The sequence below is a fragment of the Varanus komodoensis genome, unplaced genomic scaffold (genome assembly GCF_004798865.1).
Source record: "Varanus komodoensis strain SLA01 unplaced genomic scaffold, ASM479886v1 scaffold8, whole genome shotgun sequence".
Taxonomy (NCBI): Eukaryota; Metazoa; Chordata; class Lepidosauria; order Squamata; family Varanidae; genus Varanus; species Varanus komodoensis.
In genome coordinates this window covers 38,314,263-38,336,558 of record NW_025336481.1, presented here as the reverse complement: position 1 = coordinate 38,336,558, position 22,296 = coordinate 38,314,263, and the positions used below count along the sequence as shown (strand labels likewise).

The 22,296-nt window shown below is 44.2% G+C and overlaps 1 protein-coding gene across 1 annotated transcript; it reads left to right on the top strand.

Moving 5' to 3' along the window:
- Positions 1-514: 514 nt before the first annotated feature.
- Positions 515-21,665, top strand: LY86 (lymphocyte antigen 86). Its single transcript, XM_044454714.1, has 5 exons — positions 515-915; positions 10,726-10,812; positions 12,524-12,652; positions 16,836-16,888; positions 20,176-21,665. The coding sequence occupies exons 1-5, from the start codon at positions 798-800 to the stop codon at positions 20,275-20,277; spliced, it is 489 nt and encodes a 162-aa protein (XP_044310649.1). The 5' UTR covers positions 515-797; the 3' UTR covers positions 20,278-21,665.
- The last annotated feature ends 631 nt before the right edge of the window (positions 21,666-22,296 follow it).

Below are 22,296 nucleotides of genomic sequence, written 5' to 3'. Positions count from 1 at the left end.
GGACCCTCATTGGAGGACTTAGAGCAGCAGTTGGAGAGCCATCTGTCAGGGATGCAGACCTCTAGATGTCCTGGACTGAGCTGAGAACTGAGCTAGAGAGCCTCCAAGGCAGCTTCCAGCTCCTTGGGTTGAATCCAGAACTAGTCACCATGCCTTCAGCAGACCAGATGAAATGAATGGAACATCTCAGCCAAATCTAAATTAATTCCTGTTGATTGCAGTGGATCTACTCTAAGCACGCTGGTTTCAGTCTAATGATCCTCCCTCTGAAGCAATTCCAGGATTGCCCCCTTGCTTGTTGCTGAAAGCTATGTCAACCCCTCTGTTGAAATTAAAGATGGCATCATTACATGCAGAAAAAGCAGAGGAAAATCTCTGGAAAGGGTATGACAGAAACCCTTTCTTAGATAACATGGGGTGAACTTTCCTTATAATCAAATGAAGTACAAAGATCTTGAAATCTTGAGAGGTGTGGATAGTCAAGGTGGCAGTTCACCCTGCAGCTCAGCATGGAATGGAAGCTTCAAAGAATGAAATATTCTTGGTCCTTTCATTAGGAGTACAAACTAGCATGAAACAGAACACAGGAATCTTAAAAGAGAAACACCGCCCCTCTGATTAGCGATTTGCTGCCTTTCAAAGGATGAGAATGTATTTAATGCTTGTGTGGGCCGTCGATGCCGTAAGTTGGAGCTACTGCATTTGCTAGGAAGAGGAAGTTGACTGACTAACTCTTCAGACACTGGTTATAAAGAAGAGAAACAATTTACAGACCCTCATCAACAGATAGCATCAAGATGCTTAAAGTTGCTCTTCACATCTTTTTGCTGATTTATACTGCCACCAGCATCACCAGATGGCCTACACGCACAATCTGCAAGAACAGTCACTTGGAAATAAAGTACCGAAGCTGTGGTGAGCTGTTATAGTACCGTTTCACTTCTCTCTATTGTGATATTACTACTATTATATTGCTCTTGCAGAAAATGGGCAGTTGCAGCACAGTCAATTGTTTGTGGGGTTTGAATGTAGGACACACATTTTAGATTCTATGTTTATTTGTGGGAGTGACTCACCCAGTCCAAAATTCTTTCTGTGTTTGTCTGAATGTGCATATCAGCCTTTTCAGTGTGCAAAGATCTACATACTTTTCCACAGAGAGATTCGGTCTACATAAACAAAGAGCTGTATATGCAGATTGGTCCCTCCACCAGAATAAATGAAGAGACCATGCCGTGCAAAGAATCCCATTGCATGCATCAGAATTCCTGTGCTCAGAAGAACATATCAGTGGATTGGGGCAGGTTTTTTCCACATAGGCAGCTCCCAATGGATTATGAAGTTGTAACTCAGATAATAAACAGAAAATATTTAGCATGCTGCAAAGGTCTAAATCACAGAAGTGATTAAATATAATGGTAATAACAGCAAAGATATAAAATAACAACAAACCTTCCTGTATGCCCTTTGGAAATGTAACTTCCAAAGCATGGAAGTTAAATTAAAGCAAGTTTTTCCAAGCACGGCTCAAGATCAATTAAACTGCAATGTGGTGAAAATCAACAAAGAATTGAGAGCAGGGTGAATGCACATCCATCTAACATCAATCATCATCAACCAAAATAATGCTAACTTGCAACAATAAGATTTTACAACGGCTTATGTTGTAAGCCGTCCAGAGACACAAGTAATTGGATGGCATCCAAATTTTATAAATAAATAAATAACAGCAATTATTAGGGGGAAAAAACACTTTGTCGACTCTAATCATAAACTAAAACTCAGTTTCTCCCTGCAATAAACCATACAGGAAGACTTTTTTCTCCCACCCAGTAACAATTGTTGGCCATGGTCATATACATCTTGTATTTTTTGCTCACTCCCTCGTACTCAGCCTGACATGAGGTTTAACGTGCTACTCAGAAAGAACCTGGTTGTCAAAAGCTGTTGCTGCTTGGCCATGCAAGGGGTGCACAGAGTGGAGGCATTTCCCACGGACTGTGGGCATGCATGTTTCTCCAGTCTGCCGAAAAGAAAAGAAGCAAGCAGCTCCAAAGTGAAAAGAACAGCGAATCCGCTCAGCAGCCCTTCCTTTTCAACTCCACTGGCCTTGTGCCTCCACCGCAGCACTGATGTGCTTTTACAACTGGGGACAAAGGGAATTGGCTTTATAGACATCTCATTCATAGAAGGCACGTGATGGGAAAAGTGATTAATGGCAAATGAAAACCCAAGCGCTTGTTTCCCCAGTTCATCCAAACACCAAAGGCTGCCCTCTGGGGGCTCCCCCCGCCCACTCCTCTGAAGATCAGGCGCTGCTTTACGCATCCATTGAAGTACAACCAGTGAAGGGCACACGGACTAAATAAATATTTGGCATGAAATCTTTTACCAGCCCATTCCTGGGAGACCAAGTCTGCTTTCAGTTATTCTAAGTAGGACCCTGGTATTAGGAAAATGCAATTGAAGCTATGCGGATGGTTTGTTTTAATCCTTATGCTCTGGAGGAGAAACACACATGAAGCTGCCATTTATGGGTTCCTTGTAGCCCCCTGTGGTCGAATCTGACCACCAATATTTCTCCAAGGCCTCAGGCAGGGGTCTTTCCCAGCCATACTAACTGTAGACCTTTTCTCTGGAGATACCTGGCCTGGACAAAGGACCTGGTACACCTTCCTCCCCGCAACCTGGTGTCCAACCTGGACTGCAACTACCATCATTCTTGACTGGCTATGAATGACAGAAGCTGTAATCCAACATGTCTGGTGGACACCAGGTTGGAGAAGGTCTGCAAGTCTTGTGCTTCACCACACTAATCTTGGGCACAACTCTAAACAAGAGACTTCCTGTCTCTAATGAGCTTTGATACTAGATACACTGTTGAGGAGTGTGGTCACAGAGACCCCTCTCATAATAAGCACACTGTCAAATTAACAAAATTCATTTGAACATACAAGGCAACTGAGGCCTAGAGTGTTCAACTACAGCTGTCTTGTGATGGCAGCCAATGAATTACAACCCGAGACCTTCTTCCCAGGCTGCCTCAGGAAGATGGATGGTGCAGCTTACAGCGTTATTCAAACGTCAAATTCAAACTTCCATACACTTTACCACACTGAGAAAGAACGAGTGACAACAAAAACAACCACAATAAAGGGCATATTAATGTTTGCTCCCGAAGCAACCTTGGTCTCATCACACAGCAGACAAAAGCTTATGGGCTTACATTGGGTGGAAGTCGACCATCAACAATGTATGAGATGCTTTTTACAGCCAAGCTGCTCCCTCTGCTGCACCCCACAGAGAGGGAGAGAGAAGCTGACGGGACAGAGCAAAAAAGCAGGTCCTTCTATCCACCGTCAACACTGTTCTTTAGTTGCTATGTCATCCAATTCATTCAGCCACTAGCGAAGACAACCTAAAGCCTGTTTATTTTGAAGTGAATCCCACTGAAACCTATCAAGTTTACTTCTAGATAAATGTGGTTAAGCTCAAGCTTCCTATGTTTCTGAAAAGTGTCAACAATTCCCACTTCCTTGATTGCGCTTTCATTCAAAACTAAAAAATTAATCAATGATTCCAGCATAATTGGTTAGCAACTGGAGACCTCTTGATCCCATCTTTGCCTCCAAGAAGTGGTGCATGGCCTTTTTGCCAGTCCAGGTCCATTTTGTGATGGTACTCAGGACAGTTTCTCAAATTGTCAGATGTACGCTTGGCCCAAAAAGGTTGCCTGCCCCTGATCAATCAGGATAAATCAAGGACGAAAGGAGATGTGTAGCCCTGCCATTGCCTCTCCCAGTTCAAAATGGCATGCCAGGAAAGTTTGTCAGTGACCAGGAGTCTAGTCCCCTTTTCTTATAGAGATATACAGAAACAGACACCCTGTCCGTGATTGTCATACTTTCTGACAAAATGTGTCTTCAGTACTGTTTTGAGCAGAGAAGTGACATGTATGAAGGGGGATAATGACAACCTTTCCGCATCAGTGTTTCTTCCCAGACAGAATCCTTGCAGCAGAATCCTGTGGGAAGAAATTAGCTTGTGGAAGACAATGTGGAGCAGAAAAATTGCTTGCAGGAAAAGGGTTAAATGTGGACTAACCTCCCTACTGAATGGAGTCTTCTTTCTGTGGTGCCATCAGGACAGAAGTCCAGAGTGGGGTCCTCTCCCTCATCATGAGCAACACAGTCCCTTGAGGAACACCCTTTCCACTACCACTGTCAGTAGCTCCCCCTCTTTCTCCCCACTTCTACTCTCCTCTTGCTTGGCAGATGGAGAACCAGTGAGCACATTGGCAGAGGCATCTCCTGTTCCTCCTTTTCACCGCCACGATTGTCCAGGCCAGGGCAAGAAGCAGGCTGCAAAGGTGAAAAGAAGCATCAGCTCCAGGGGGTCTTGGTGTCCGTTGGCCCGTGCTGGGGTGTGGGCCCTCAACAGGTGATCACCTGTGCCTACCTTTGATCCCACGTTCTGAAGTAAGCAAAGCAATCCACCTTAGCATCTAAAACCATCCCCCACCCTCTGTAAGACCATTTGGTCCAGAGTCTAAAACAACCTAATTCCTGGAGCTGGTTTTCTTTGGAAAACCTTGAACAGGTTCAGTCACCTTGAGCAGTGACAGGCTCAAGTTAACTAAGTGAGCTGCAGGCCCACCTCGCCCACATACAGCTCTCTAACCTTGCACCATGTAGGCTGCCTTTGATGGTCTTTCCCAATAGTTCTAGAAAAAGCTTATTCATACAGCATGCCATTCAGAAGAGCTGGGCTTCCAGATCTTCCCTTCTATCAAATTACCAGGCAGAAGAACAAAAGGAAAGCCGTAAATGACGAGAGAAAAATCACACACACACACACACACACACACACACACACACACGGTTTTTCCTCTCTCCACATGATAGAAATATGGTGCAGGTTTCTCCCACCCACCATTTCTCTCAAGATCTCGGTGACAGATTAAATCCAGACATATCAACCATGGCGACAGAGATCAAGAAAAAACAAACCCAGAAGCCAGTCCATTTCAGATTTGTCTTTCCCAGAGGTTGCGGGCTTAGATTAAACTCTGTCATTTAACATGAAGCATAACCCTGTCCTCCTTCCAGAAATCGACACTGCAGCAGCAAGAAGAAAAATATCCACAGGCCTCAAACTACAAAAATGGCTCCCCAAGGCACATTTAAGGAGAGTCAGCGATAAAGACAGATTAGGCAGCAGATGGTTTTACAGATCATGCTAGACATAAATCAGAGTGTGTCAATACAGGGCAACTTATAAAGCACTCGGGAACCTGACACACAGGGTGGCAGGTTTCGAAGATGCCCTGCTGTCCCACTTTACGGAGGACAGTCCTCCATGGAAGGAACTTCAGAGGTTAACTAAGAGGCCACCCTACATGAGTGGAGCATGGCCAGAGCCTGCTCTTCGCACCAGAAATCCTGCAGCATTATTGGATTTATTCAGAATTCTCATACCTCACCCTTCTTCCAGAAGAAGCTATAATGTGGCTTAAAATATCAGTAAAACAATTACTGATAAAGCAACCCTAATCTCAGACAAACACATGGAATATTTGCAATAGAGCAATGGTAATCTCACCTAAAAACACCCAAACCAACCATTCAGGATTACTCCTTGTGCAAGTAAAAAGTTCTTTATCTTACAAGTGGTCACAGTATGGGGCAAATTATTTATTTTTATTTAGTATTAAATTAATATTGCACAACCAATTTGTTCACAGGACTCCCTTACAAAGCAAATAAGATCAGAATATATATACCAATGAAATAACAACACAATATACATCATATAACAATAAACCAATCATATAAACAAAACAAAACAGAGACTATGTACAACAATATACAGGTCACAACAACACACAGCTGAGAGTTAGATGGTAATGTACAAATTACACCTCTACTGGGAGGGAGTTCCCCAATTAAAGGGGACATCATTGAAAAAAGCCCTCTTTTGAGTTCCCACACTCATTTACTGAAATTGCATATATGCAAATATCATGCAAATTGCTGTCCTCTTTGTTCCCATGACGCCATCTCTTTTCTTTGGCAACGCATCTTGTTTGGCTACTGTGCTCTCATTCACTCTGCTGAGCGGGCCCTGGACCTCTGCTCCAGAGTGCTGCCCTGATGGCACCCCTGAGGTCAATGAGGTGGCAAAGGTGGAGTGGCAAGCCACATGCTGTGCCGTAAAGCAACATGCAATTTGCCAGTTGCCTAACCCCATGTGCACATTAGAAAGAGAGCCTGAGGTGCACTGACATCTATGAACCTCTTCTGAATGCACCCCTATAACCGTGCATCCGACTCTGAGTAAACCATTTTAGATGTAAGCCTCCAACTTCAGTTTTAAAGTTTGGAAGTGTGGTAGGATGGCCATATGCCCTCTTTTGCAGAGGACAATCCTCTCTTTGAAGGCGTCTTCTGTTTGAAGGACTGTCAAAGACTTTACAGATATAGAACCATCCAAGGAAAGGAAGGGAGAGGACTTGAAGTTGCTGGTCAACAGGTAGGATTTGGCCAGTGGGTAGAACAGGCAGGGGCACAGGTCACCTGGTCAGAGTCTTCTCCACTATGATCAGATGATTGTTCATCTAGTCAGCCTACAGTAACTAATTCTAGTTCTGCAACTATACATACAAATTAGTATGTGCAAATATTCTGCAAATAGGTGTGACCAGGCTAGCTGAAAGTATGCTTTGTCTATCCAGAGTTTTAGGGAGACTGCTTCAGGACAATGTTCCTTAAGCTGAAGTGACAGTGATGAGAAAGGATTTAACTATTAAATTAAAGATCATTTTGTAATCATTTCTTCATCAGGGCTGTTGCAAGGATTAATTAGAGGGGGTCTTATTAAAGGCTTTGGAGGTGGGAAGCACTACATAAGTGCTAAGAATGATTCCTCTGTGTGTTCATTTCCAGTTTCCTTTCTGCTTTGCTATTTTAGTGTGAAATGGGAGGGGGGATACGTTCAAATAATTCACTGGCTTGCCAGTGTCTGACTGTTCCCAGATGAGCAATATGGAAAGGCCAAAGGTATTGATGTATTCGGTGGAGAAGTAGGATTTCTCCCCATCACCACAAGCACCCATCCTCTAGAATGCATGAACTCAGCCAGATCAATGCTGAGAAACCTGTGCTATTAATCTGCTGGATCCTCTTTTCACAAAAAAAAATAATTTAAAGCAATCATCCATTAGAAAACTATCAACTAGCTGTCTGGCATTATTGAACCAAAATGTGCATGGATGGTAAAAGGAACTGGAGGAGGAGAAATGGAACAGTTCTCATGCATCATATTTTAATTAGTGAGTCCAAAAGGGTGGAAGGTTTTTTCTCTCTCCAACTTCTGCCATCTCAGTGCCTGGTGAATCATAAGATCATCAGACATCACTTTGGTTAGGATATCCTCCAGTTGGGAAAGGCCTACTTGTGATTCAGGTCACCAGGTGAAGGAGATGAAAGAGTTGAGAAAATAGAATTTAATGGGCAGTTCATCCTGCCCATAGATCTTACGGACATGGTACCTGATAATTAGAGAGATTTGAGTAGTTGTTTTTGGTAGGTGTAAGGCAGCAGCACTGAACATTACAACTATGGCCAGGGAAAATGTGTGTCTACTTTACAGAGGACAGTCTTTCAGAAAAAGGCATCCTCCATTTCAAAGTCCGTGCAGTCCTAGCCCAGTTAAAAGAACAAGAACTATGAGAAGGGAAAGTAGGAGACCAGGAGTTGTCCATTAGCATTTGGACAGCAAACTGAGAGGCTTCCCTGGGCACAGCCTTCCCCACTATTGCGGGATGTATTGTATTCTGAAATAATGATACAGTTCTTTCTAAATTTATATCTGTAAAAGTGTGTCAGCACATGCTAATTTTGCACACCATTTTGTGTCCCCTTTTCTGGTGCTGCTTAAGTAGTCACCCTAACTACTGCATTAAAAAAAACTGAGTAGTCTTCATGTCTAGGACAGGAGCAGTTCGCCAGAGTTTCAAGAGGTGGCAGGCACCTCTGAGCAGGAGTCTTCCTGCATTCGGTTTTTGTGACAGGGTCAAGCCCTACTGGAAACAAAATCCCACCCTTGGAAGATGGCCACCAATGTGGATGATTTCAGAGGGGAACTAGAGAAATCCATGGAAAACACCATGAATGGCAAGGTGCTATTGTACTTGTGTGCCATTGTGGGTTCCCACAAGCAGCTCGTTGGCCACTATAGGAACAGAATGCCAGATAAGATGGACCCTTCGCATGATTTGACACAAATTTTGTTATGTTCTCATTATGCCTCCAGACCCAACGCTTTTGTTAAAATCCAACCTAGGTGTGCCCCCACTGCCCAATCCACCTATGCACCTTTGTCCATTCAACTATTTTATATCATGCCTTTTTCACACTGTGTGTGGCATCCTTCATGTGAGAAAATCATGCTTATTCTCCACTCTGTTGGGTGAAAGGGGATCAAGTATGGCAAGTAAAATGTGAATTCTGAAAGAAATAACAGATTGAAGACAGTAGATGGTGGGAAACTGGGAGAATTCATAGTTCTGTCTATATTTGAATATGGTGGTGAAGTCAAAGGTTGAAGTACTCTGTAATTTTCTCTTGGAAGAGAAAAGTAAACATTTTGACTCTGTAAGAGTTCAGGATGTGTACATTTGCAGCCTGCAAATGAATGGGTGGGTGGATAGATATAACTGCTAGTGATGTACAGTGAAGGCCAAGTCAACAAACTCAGGTTCTTTTTCAGTCTGCAATTTTCTCCCCAGATCAGGGCTCACCTAGAATTATTCTGCCAGAATCTACTGCCAGAATCATGGCTCAGCATCAGACTGTATAGAATCATAAGGAAAGAGTACTATAGAGCATATGCAGAGCACATTTCCTTGATCAGTTGCATAACCACCAGCAGCCTGCTTACTACTTAATGGAAGAGAAGAAAAGCATACAGGTTGGGAAAATCACACCAAGAATATCACTCTTATGGTGATGGCCACCAATTTGGATGGCTGTAAAGGGGGATTAGACAAGTTCATGGCCGAGAATTTCAGTGGCTAGTAGTCATAATGGCTGCATGCTTCTTCCAGTGTCAGAGACATTATATATATGTATACCAGCATAATAGCCAGCAGAAAACACAAAATACCAGCTGCTATACATCTGCCCTCACTGCAGGTGGGAAACTCTTCCACACGCAAAGGCCCAGTGTACAGGTAGGAAAGCACAACCATCAGCACAAAATGTGTTTGTCACACCGAATCCCATTTGTTGAAGAACTTGCCCTAATTGTGACCTTCCTCATGAAATGCATGCACATAAAAGGAACTGAAACATTCTAGTGCAGGTATCAAAGACTTAACGTGATCCAGCACAGACTGAGGAGGAAAAAGGGAAGTGGAAACACAGAAAAGAGAAGTCAGATTTCCTGCAAGGAAAGGGAACTGCTCTTGCAAATTGCAACACTCAGCGGAAATAGGGTTAAAAACAGCAGTCAGAATTGTTTAAGGAGCAAAACAATTCACTGATATTCTGTTGCTAAATTGCTCCAATTATGCATCATAGGGAGACAAGGTGTGCAAGACAAGTAGACATACCTATGATTGCATTGGTAGCGTATGGAGCAAACTCAAGGAAGAGCTTTAAAGACTAACAAATAATCTAATGTATTGGTTAGTTTTTAACATTTTATTTATTTATTTATTAAAACATTTCTATGCTGCCCCTTGCCGTAGCCTCGGGGCGGCTCACAACATAATAAAATACTTCATTGTTTTATAAAGAGAAGTTTGCTCTTGCTTGCTGCCAGCTCATCCCATGAAAAGGGTTCAGAAGTTGGGCCAGCTTTGACATGCATCCATTGCAAACACAAATGTGAGATAACAAGGCCACCCAAATTTAACACTCTTTCTTTTTTTGTTTGACTTTTTTAAAGCTTGCAATAAAAACCAATATAAAAAATCCCACCCATGCAAGAAATGGTAACAAGGAAGAGTTCCAGATTCCTACTATCTCATCCTGTGAGTCAGGCATGGTTTTTCATGCCATTTTTTCATACCAGAGAAGAAAGGTACACTCAGTGATTTGTTTTCCTATAACACTGTGCTTGACCTGTGCTTTAGGGAGAGCCACTGACCCACTAGCTTTGGAATGCTGGTTCACTAGCAGCTTCTTCCAAGCTCTCACCATACGCTGAAGGGAAGTCACTTCCCAGTTTTAGCCCAAGCATTGTGAACAGTGACATTCCTGCACAAGCGGTTATCAGAGAATACCAAAGAAGAAGCCCCATTTCCAGACACACCCTTAACGGCACCCTCCAGATGTGTTGGACTAAATTGTCCATTGTCACCATGCAATGATGCTGACTGATAAGAATTATGGTGCAGCTCATTGGGAAGGCCGCAGCCTGGAGAAGACGACTGCGGAGACTATGTTGTCTAATCAAATCCTGGCCAGAAAAGGACAAATGCAGCAGTCTCTTCAGCTTACTTCCTCATGGACTTTGATAAGAAACTGTGGTAGGGAGGGACCAAGCAGAGCAGAATAGCTGCATTCAGTACAACTCAGTTTGGTGCTTCATATGATAAATGGATAAATTCCCAATAAACACCCTCAGGATGAGACCGGTTCCAGTTATTTCTAAATCACTCTCCCATGTACTACCAACAGAAGTGCTCACCTGTGGCTCACACTGTGCTCTTCTCCACAGATCCCACCAGTGATTTTGCTTTCAGTTTGAGCACTTGTTCCGCTGCGTTGACTCAATCAGTGACCATCAGGATAGCAACCATTTTAAGTGAGTATGACATGTTGTATTTCTTTGTGCCAAAATAAGAAGCTCCATTATAAAAGGGCAGGTGTGGATTGCTTAATAAAATGCATGTGCTCAAAAACAGGAGTTTCCACTGTGGATAATTGACCTCAGCAAGCAAGCTGTTCTCTGCAAAGGCCTCAAAGTGGAACTTCCCCCTATTTTACTTTATTTTATTTTATTTTATTTTATTTGAGCAAACATATATCTCGAGTTAGCTTGTCTGTGCTGGATACTTATAACTAGTTCACATGTTCATCACTTGCTGACCAGAGTTTCCATAAAAGATTGAAACTCATCTCAAGTCTATTTAATATTAAGGAATCACCCAAGACATTTGGGAAGTGGTTCCTAAAAGCAAAACTGAGTTTTGCAAGGAGAAATGAGCAAACATTATTGTGCTGCAGCATGGGCTACGGAAAATAGCCAGGATTTGGCCCTAGCCTCTCTGTCAGAATAGGGATGATGGTGTCCTTGAATCTTCCAGAATGCAGTCTCCAAAGCAGTGTGGTCCAGTAGACACCTCTGCAGATAGAGAACCGCAGTGGACAGTGAGGTCTCCACCCTGGGTTCCAAAGGAGGCCGCACTGCCCTTCTCCTTCCTCAGATAACTCCTGCAAATGACCAGCAGCCAAAAGGACTCTCTTCCCTCACAACACCAAGCCTAGAGATATCAGGGTTTCTTTCACCTTCTTGAGAATGCAGACCTGTGCAACTCCCAAACAGGCTGACTACATGAAACTGGGACGTCACCCAGATTGCTCTCTGACAGGTTCTGTAAAGTAGCAATACTCAACTACAGTATTTTGGCCCCAAAGGCCACGTGTGATGCTAAAGCCACACGGGATGCTGGCTGTGAGATCAAAGGCTGCATGCACATGCACACATGCAAATGAACACAAAATTACAATCCAGATGGTGCCTTCTTCATTGGTAACTGCAACTGGGCAGTGGAGAGAAGGTATGGCAGAACTGGTGGGAAGCCAGCAGGGGGGCAAGGGAAATCGGGACATTCCTCAGTTCTGCTTTTAATTTCCTCAGAAGATTGCATGTTGCCTCTCAGCCATAATGATTCCATAAGCTCCAGGTCACTGTTGGAGTAACGTTTCTTGAGTCAGATCTGGTCCTGAAGCCTGCTGTCTGTGGCACTAACTCTCAGCTGCTTCACCCATGCCTGCTCAGATGTCCTCTTTGTCTTCATACTGGAACAGAGGAAGATGAGCAAAACCAAGAAAAAGGCTGAGGGGGCGGGGGGCGGGGGGCGTGGTAACAATCTCATCCCTGGTACGACCAGGCTTCCAGCCAAAGCACTGCCTTACTCTAGCAAGGACCATTGCTGATTAATCAGATTCAGAATGACCAGATTCCAACTTGGCTCTGCCCCAGCCGTCCATTTCTGTTCCTGGCCCCTGACCACAAGTCCACTGTCAAACACATAGCACCAAATGGAGCGATCCTGTGTGTGTGTGCCCAGAACTGAAGCGCCACTGTGTTTCACTGGGGCTAATGCCCCAAGTGTGCATATGATTGCAGCCTAAATTTGGGGACCATGACTGTTCTAAGCATTCAGCAGGTAAAGCATGTGATGTAAACACAGGACACTTTCTTTGAAGTTTCTTTTAAAGGAAATGAATAACAACAGTGCCTTGTTCTCCATGCAAATACTCATTAGAGTCATGTTATGGCCATTCTACAGGGTACAGTATCACGGAACTGTCTATAGATGTAAAGCTTGACGTTAACGGGAACAATGTCCCAATTTATTCCACCAAACTCTGTGAGCGGCATCACCCAAAGTATAACTTTTGTGGAAAGAAGAAAGGAGGTAATTATTTTTCATATATAGTTTTCTAAAGATGATGTGACTGAAAAAGACATAGTAAGCAGGGGCAAAATGCCATTTGAGATGAATGTATGAGGCTGGATCCATCCTAACATTCTGTCTCTTTTAACACTCTGGCCCAGACTTCTTTCCACTGCAAAGTCTCTGTTTTGCATAAAGCATTGCACAAGCACTTTTTGCTATGAGGGGTCATCAAGCCTAAAGCCCACGGACCAAATCCAGCCCACCTGGAGTTCCAAGCTAGCCTCTTGGGTTCTGCAAAGGCCACACTTGCCCTGAGGTGTGTTGCTGGGCTGTTGCCATTTAGAGGGAGAGGTCCTATGGCCCATAGACATCGTCTGGGTGGCCAAAGGGTTTTTCAGATTCCCAAAACCAAGATCAGGGACAGATCTTGGACCTGGAGATCATAGGATTGTCACCCTGCCCCTTTGCAGCCAGTGAGGTCAGAAAAGCAACCTTGGTGGGGGGTAGAAGGGGGTAGTTTGGTGGGCAGTGAGGGGAGACAGCAGCCAGAATGCAAGCCTCTGCATCCTCCTTTGTTACTCCTACCAGGAATAGAAGCTGCTGGTCTCCTTAGCACCAAAAGCATTTTAGGCATCTGCAGGGCACGCAAGCCCATGGCCTTCTCTGGAAATGGCTTTACAGTCCAGATGGAAATGGTAAATCAAGAGAACAGCTCTTTACCCATTAGCAAAAGATGGGTAGCTGGGAGCAATTTGGGCATAAAGCTAGCAGCTTACGAAGGGTTTGTCAGAAGCAGGTTTGCAAGGGTTAACAATCAGGGCAGCCAGAAAATAGTGGGGCTTGATGGGGCCTCCGATCTTCCCAGTTGCTGTGCAGCACATATCTCCTTTTCTCACACTCATTTGCACGCACGGCTAGTGTGCAACAAATGAGAAACAAACATGTGCTGGTGGCACAATAAGCCAATCATGTGCAAAGGCCCCTTGGCTCTTTCCCTGCTATAGTTGCATCTCAATCAAAAGCATAATAAATACCAGACCATGCAATTCATGACCATGCAACCATTCGTCTACTAAGATGGGCTCTAAGGAATTGCTTGCACATTTTTATTTTATTTTTTACGTGGCACAGAGATATCTCGTGGAATAATAGACAAATACTACATGAGCAAGCAATCATGCCAATTATGGAAACTAGACTGATGGAAAAATTTAATTCTGTGGCACCCACAGCTCTCTTGGAAGGCATTTTCTTCTGATGAAGTGCTTAATAAGAAGCAGTAGAAAAAGCATTAGAGAGAACTGGAGTCCGTTGCAGGCAAAACACAAGCTGCTGCTTACATACTAAATCAGAAAGCCCAGTCCTTCTGGGGTTTGCCAGTCTTTAATCTTGGTAAGGCAGGAAAATTGTTTCTCTGCTGAAGTATATTATGACATCAAGCCAGAGATGATAATTAGATAATTAGATAATACCATATTAGATAATACCATAAATCTTCATGTATTGACGCTGCTTTGAAATGCCAATAAGCCCTTCCTACAATGCTTTAAATGGCCGTTTTTGCTCTCAGGGCATGGGACTTGGTGGAGGTGGGCATTACAGAATCGTGTCTGGATGTTAATAGTCCTGCTTATGTGTTTCTTAGCAGTGCATGATGTTTCTGTGCTGGTGTTTCTCATTGCACATGTGTTTGTTTATTCAGTGTTTCTATCCTGTCTTTTGAGAAACATTTAAAAATAGAAGCAGTCCAGCATAATAAAAATGCTCTTTTAAAAAGTAATCCAAATTGGAAACAGAAAAAAAAGAAAACGTAACATCAGCAAGAGGTGGACAAGGAGTATTTCCCAATTAAAAGAAAGTGCAAGAAAATACTGGAGTTAATTATTTCTCTTACCGAGATCTGCAGGCAAAAATCATGTTTCAGAAGAAAGGTTTGTGTGCAGCCATTAATGAGGGAACAAAACACACCTCCATCTGAAGGATATTCCACAGCCTGCGGGCAGCCACTGAGAAGGTCCACTCCTGTGTTCCCATCAAACAGTCTTCTGAAAAAGACATGATACACAAGAGGCCCTCTCCAGAAGTTCTTGGTCTTTGCAGAGGCTCATACCAGAGCAGGTAGCCCTGAGTATTCATGATTCGAACTGTATGCCTTGCAATGTATGGCTGTGAAAGCTGGACCATAAGGAAGGCTGAGCGCCAAAGGATTGAAGCCTTTGAATTGTGGTGCCGGAGAAGACTCCTGTGAGTCCCTTGGACCGCTAGGCAATCAAACCAGTCAGTCCTAGAGGAGATCAACCCTGACTGCTCTTTAGAAGGCCAGTTCCTGAAGATGAAACTCAAATACTTTGGCCACCTAATGAGAAGGAAGGACTCCCTGGAGAAGAGTCTAATGCTGGGAACAATAGATGGCAAAAGAAGAAGGGGATGGCAGAGGATGAGGTGGCTGGATGGAGTCACTGAAGCAGTTGGTGTGAGCTTAAGTGGACTCCGGGGGATGGTAGAGGACAGGAAGGCCTGGAGGAATGTTGTCCATGGGGTCGCGATGGGTCAGACATGACTTCACGACTAACAACTATATGCCATGTATTGAGGGAATTTCCCTCAATTTTCCTCAGCAGAGAGCCATCTAATCCACCTTTCTAAGAAAGTCCAGCCAGGTGCCTGTGGGACCCTCAGGAAGGATCCATAAAGGACAGCAGTTTTGGTTGTCCTCTCAGGACAGGGATGGGGAAGTGTAACCCTGCTGATACTCCAGAATCTCTTGGTAGCTTTTGATACCATCAGCCATGGCATCTTGCTGGGGCAACTGTCTGAACTGAGGGTGGGAAGTATCCTAGAGGTTAGTTTTGTCTCCTGTGCTACTCAACATTTACACAAAGCCACTGAGTGGGATTCTCCAGAGTTTTCCAGTGGATTGTCATCAGTAGGCTGATGACACATAGCTATACTCCTCATTTTCATTTCTACCAGGTGAGTCCATCCTTGTCCTAACCTCCAGCAGTGGACTGGATGAGGGCTAATTAACTGAAGATAAGACTGAGATAATGCTAGTGGGTGGTTCCTCTAATCAGATGGAGGGCACCCAACTAGTCCTAAGCATACAACATCCATTCTGGCTTGTTTGCGTTGGCTGCCTTCCAAGCTTGATTCAAGGAGCTGGTTGTAAGCTATAAAGCCATATGTGGCTTAGGCATGGAGTACCTGTCAGAGAGCTTCTCCCAACTCTGAGGACTTCCTCAAGTGCCACCTCTGAAAGAAGCTTGGATGCTACCTCAGCCAGTATTTCTCCTTTCCTTCCTAGTACATCAGAACAAAGTCTTTCTAAATAAAGTCTTTTTTATGTTAAAAATGTCCAGTCAGGCTGTCTTTGTGATACCAAATAAGAATATTACAGAAGTCAATAACAAAGAAAACAAGAAAATGGATCATGATTTCAGACTGAATACCTCTCTTCATTCTAGACCAAAACAAGCTAACTCTACCTTCAGGCTGGATCATGCCACTTATAAGCCAGTTGCTTGAAATGTCTGGTGCTTCTCAGTTGCTTCACTGACTTAGCCTGTTGCCCAATAAGCAGGCTAATGAAGTTAAATCTGCCCCTACCCATCTCAGCTTGCTCACTTGAGTTTCCCACTGAACTTGAAACTGAGTGGCTCTCAGCAAATGCATGGCTCATCTCTTGATCCGTTGGCCTTGGCATTTCATCTGTGAATTCCAGCCTCCCATCCCCCTCTTCTGAATCAGATTCCAAGTCAACAACCCAGTGTCCTTCTGGCATTTGAGGATTTCAGTCATCTAGCATGAGTAATAGTCAGGAATGCTGAGAGCTGATGTCCAGAATATCAGGATGGTGCCAGGTTGAGGAAAACTGCTCTGTGTGAAGGCTGTCTTTCAAGACCGACTGACCACGTCATTTATTTATTGTGCATATTTACTTATCTGCTGCATTCAGTGCAGTCAATCATGTGCTCAAAAGGCAGTAGCTGCTGGAATTCTGGTAAAGAATTGCAGAAAGCATGTTTGACTCATCCTGGATCAGTAACGCGGGCGTTCAGTTACTGTCTGGTCAGGGATCTGTGCTCGGATTTAGCCAGAGTACCAGTTTTGTCCACGTTAGCCCTGGCTGTTATCTAGATAGAAAATTATTTTTGCCATATCTGACTCTCTCAGTCACTATCAGATGCATTTTGTGTTGCAGAATATATCCACTATGAAGGGCCAGTCCCTGCAAGATTCAATGAACTTCCACAGGTATGTTCTTTCTAGTTTTTCTCTGAAAACAAGTAGGGTGACCTGTGTCCTACTCTACAGGGGAGGTCTCTATCTGAAGGACCATCAGAAAACAGTCCTCTATTAGAAGTCACCCTCTGTTTAAAGGGCTATCCAGTTGAAGTCCATTTTAAATAAAAAGTCCCATACAAAAGGGGAAGAGAGGAACTGGAGCTTGAAGTTGCCCATCCATTGTTATTTATTTATTTAAAACATTTTTATCCCATCCTTTGCAAAAAAAAAAAAAAAAAACCCAACGCCTCAGGATGGCCTACAAAAGCTTTTAAAAGGTTAAAATAATATTATAATACAATAACAACAATTAAAACATTCAGTAATAAATACAACATGAAACAAGACTTTCAAAACTAAAGGGAAGGAAGGAAGGAAGGAAGGAAGGAAGGAAGGAAGGAAGGAAGGAAGAAAGAAAGAAAATGTGGCTGTGCAAAACCCTTAATTATTAAAATGATGGCTAAATAAAAAGGTCTTTACCTGGCGCTGGAAAGTGTAGAAAGTCGGCGCAGGGCAGACCTCTCTGGGGAGTGCATTCCAAAGTCTGGGTGCCACTGCAGAGAAGGCCCTCCTCAGGGTAGATACCCTCCATGCCTCCTTCAAAGAGGTTCCCAGAGCAAGGCCTCCCCTAGCGATCTTAAGGGGCATGAGAGCATGTAGGGAAGGAGACGTTCCTTCAGGTATTCTGGTCCCAAGCTGTTTAGGGCTTTATAGGTTAATACCAGCATCTTGAATTGGGCCCAGACTACAATTGGGAGCCAGTGTAGCTGATAGAGGACCAGCATTATATGAAAACAACGCCTAGTCCCCGTCAGCAACCTGGCAGCTCTATTTTGTACCAATTGACGTATCCGGACCGTTTTCAAGGGCAGCCCCACATAGAGCACGTTACAATAATCCAACTGGAAAGTTACCAGAGCATGTGTCACCTTTGCTCAGCAGTGCTTGGCCAGGTAAGGATGAAGCTGTTGACTCAGCCAAAGCTGAAGGAAAGCGCTCCTTGCCACCACTATCACCTGGGCCTCCAGGGACAGCTCCAGGTCAAGGAGCATTCCTAGGCTGTGGACCCTGTCCTTTAGAGGGAGTACAACCCCATCCAGGACAGGACCAAGATCACGTACCTGAAAATCCAAACTGCCCACCAAAAGGATCTCCGTCTTATCTGGATTGAGTATCAGTTTTTTGGCCCTCATCCAGCCCATTACCTCGGCCAGGCACTGGTTCAGGACAAGCCACTGCCTCACCTGGATGTAAATGAGAGGTAGAGCTGGGTGTCATCAGCATACTGATGAGTCCACAGTCCAAACTTCCTGATGACCTCTCCCAGCGGTTTCATGTAGAATTGTAGATGTTAAAAAGCATGAGAGACAGAATAGAGCCCCATGGTACCTCATGGCCAGATAGGAGCAGAACCACTGCCATGCAGAGCCTCCTACTCCTAACCCAACCAGCCTGTCCAGAAAAATACCATGGTTGATGGTCTTGAAAGCCGCTGAGAGGTCCAGGAGAACCAACAGGGACACACTCCCCGTCCCCTCTCCCTAAACAGGTCATCATACAGGGCGACCAAGGCAGATTCAGTACCATAACTGGGTCTGAAGCCAGACTGAAATGGGTCCAGACAATCCATTTCATCCAAGAGTGCTTGGAGTTGTCCCACCACCACCCACTCCAACACCTTGCCCAAAAATGGGATGTTGGCCACCGGTCTATAATTGGCTGCCACCTCTGGGTCCAGGCATACCTTCAGGATGGGTCTGATCACCGCCTCCTTTAAAGGGGCAGGGACTTGGTCCTCTCTCAGTGAGGCATTAATGACCTCCTGGACCCAGGGACCAATCCCGTGGCTGGCTTTTGTAAGTAACTAGGAAGGGCAAGGGTTGAGTAAACAGATGGTTGAGCGTACCAGCCCAAGCATCTTGGCCACTTCCTCAGGCCACTGAAACTCATTCAACAATGATGGACCAGACAGCACTCTGGATGCCTCCCGTTCTGGAATCGTATCATGGAAAACTTTGATCCAGGTAGTTTTCAATCTGCATAAAGTGTGTAGTGGGAGGGGGTGCATTAATTCAATTAACACTGAATTCTGTACAGTCTGTGCAAAATTAGAGCAATCTAACATTAAGGGAAGACCAGAAAGAAAAGGATAGCATCAGTCAAAGAAAGAACCCTTTCATTCTTATTAAGCTGCTGCACTAAAACTCATTGTCACTCATGCAGCTGAGATAATGAAAGGAACCAATCCACAGGCTTTTTGCTCCACTGCTGCCACAATGAAATCTGTAATTCAGAGTAACGCAATTGCAGCCACACAAATCAGAATTACTAGCATGCATCCATAGGTAACAGATAATGCAGATCTCACAGGGCCTTTAGCCAGAGGGGCAGGACACACGCTTCAGTTTTAAGCAAAATGCTCTTACTAAAATGGGGAACGTTGCTTCTCAGATCAAGGAATTAGCTCCAGTGCTCATTCAAAGACCCAAGTAGGTATACAGAGTGGCTTGCCTTGGCTGAGCAACCATGATTTCTTGGGACAGGGAAGTGGGGGCAATTTGTCCTATAATGCCACCTGTCCGCTGGGAATAGCCACCATGGGGTTTCATCCAGTACCTGCCTTGTGCTAGTGAAGGGGTGCACAGCTTCCCCATTGCCACTTTCCCCCACGCTCCCAAGCTCAGGAGTGTGGCAGCAGGGAAAAACTCAGATTTTTCTTGGAAACACAGCATGCAAAGACCACCCACTGTGTTTGGAAGCAAAGCCACACTCCGGGGAGGATTCTGGCAGCACAAACCTGCTTTCAGAAAAAATATGCCTTCCCACTTGCTGTGTGTGTGTGTGTGTGTGTGTTTTGGCTGTAGCCGGCACTGCGACCAATTCAGCACCAGCAGTTAGAAGCTGCAGAAAAGGGGTGGGAGGTGTCAAAAGGGCCTGTGGGGGGGGGGGGGGCACAAGAGGGTCATTCCTGTGCTTCTAGACAGTCCTTCAGCTTGTGCAAGGTGGGGCATAGGATTCTAGTACATTCCTTCCATGTCATCTCTGACACCACCTCAGCCCTTCAGGTCCTGGCTTTCAGAAGGAAGGAGGAGCTGCGGGATCGTTCTTGGCTATTACCTTATATTTCTGCATGAACAAAAGCGGAGAAAATAAGCCTTAAGGCAACATTCAATAGTGACTTGTAAAAGAAGAGACCCAGTCACCACATGTGTATTCTGATCTCTTACTTTGTTCTTGGTTTGCTTGTGTTTTAACAGGGAAATTTTAATGTAACGGTGCAGCTCTTTAACCAAGACCATCACACAATTATTTGTGCAGAACTTTTCATCAGGAATCAAGGAGAGGTGCTGGCATTTTGAATGCTGTCATTAAGAGATGCAGCAGGAACTAGAGATTTTTCATTTTTGTTTTTGCTTTGAGCAAATCCAGCAAGTGTGCTGCAGTGAATCATGAAAAAATGAAGATCAAGCTACAAATGCTTTTTTAATGCTCCATTCCTTGTTTTGTTTTTGCCTTAAACACCATAGAATCTGCAATCCAACAGGTGTGCTGCAGTGAAATAAGGGAAAATGAAGGCTGAGCTGCAAACTCCCTTTTAATGTTCCACTCCTTTTAAGGAAGTCACAAAACCTGGTGCATCAGTTTATTCCACTGCAGTACTGTATATTTAGCTTTCCTACCCACCATGCTCTGGTCCTTTTTATTAGCTTTATGTGAATGATTAATATAGTGTATCTGCTGAAAATAGAATGCTGGACTTAGAAGACCTGGCTTATATAATAATTATAATTATTATTATAATTATTATTTATAATTATTTTGGTTGCTATACTGCCTGATAGCTGAAGCTCTCTGGGCAGTTGACATCAGCATGGATGCATTGCATTATGCCATTAACTGAGCTGCACATAAAATGTAAATGTAGCTAATGAGAAACAATTGTCAAGTTAAATCCAATGGAATGACCACAACAGCAACACTGCTTTTATGTTCACACGGCCGTGCTATATTTGCAAAGTCCACATTTGGCAGGGGTCTCATCCACAGTCCCCTGGACACGGCTATCTCATAGTTCATTTAGATCCCTAGGGAAAATATCAAGCAGGAGCAAGCTACAGAAGTAGCTTTTATTTTGGTACTTTCACACACGTGCTGTGTGCTCCAACTCATTGTGCTGATGCTATTGTCCCTTCAATATTCTGTGGCTGAAGCTGTCAGGAAATCCCATTTTCACAGACTGCAAGAATGTACACTCGGATCTACATGGAGACCTCTGTGTTACGAATCTCAGCAGTTTTATTCGTGAGAACATCCAGGTCAAACCCCTCTACAGAGACAATAGCGCTGCCAGGTAGAAGTGCACAAAGCAGCTACAGTTTCCAGAACATACACAGAGTATTTTACAGGTTTCTAGTCACTTTCACAAGAACAGGGCAGGTGATGAGGGAAGAATGGGCACATTCCAACAGATAACATATTCATGAACAGAACAATATGAGAAAACTGCAGAGGGGAGTTCTGTACATCACTACAGTAAATACTGGTGATTGCAGAGTATGGATATGACAAAGAGAAAGGCACATGAATCATAACAGGTTTGGGGGGTGTGTATTGACATGCAAGAAAACTAGTCAGGGCAGTTTGCTGTAGTCCAGCTGATTAACAGAATAAAAGCCTCAATGCAGTGAAATGTGGAAGCTAACAATGTAGCAAGCTTAATTTTGCAAATAAAATTTGCCTCAGGTGAGCAGCTAGTCTCAGTCTCTTAAAGGGACAGGTGAATAATAAAGCTTCAGGGGAAAAGGAGCCTGAATGAGAATTGATACTTTCTGGGCAGAAAGAGCAGGGGCACTACAGGTTTGATTTTACACCACAAAGGCGTATATAAGCAATCTTTCTCTGTACAGATTTATTTGGATTTCCCCAACACAGCCTTCAGTGGAATTTGGCCTCATTTCAAAAGCCCACTACCTGAAATTGCTTCAGACCACCACAGGATTGCCCTCCTGTGCCCCTTCCCAACTGTCCACTGCTTGCACGGGAGTGGGAAAGAAAGAAAAAGTAGGCGGAAACAAGGGAAAAGAGGTCAGGGGCTGACTTTGGGCCCTGCCCACTGCCAACACATGAGCCCCTTCCCCAAGAGTCTACCTGCAAAGGAAGGTCATCCTTGGAAGAAAAGATGCTTCCTATCCCTTGGCCACAGTCGAAAAGAAGAACGTACTACAAGCTTGTAAAGCCAAGCAGGCCTGTATCTAGTTGGTGTCTGAAGAAAACCGCGTTGCACCATCTTAAGTACTGTTAAGGACAGGCAGGATAGAAATTTCATAAGGGAAAACTAGCAGTATGCTAGGTGGGGGAGAATTCAGCAAAGCAATCTT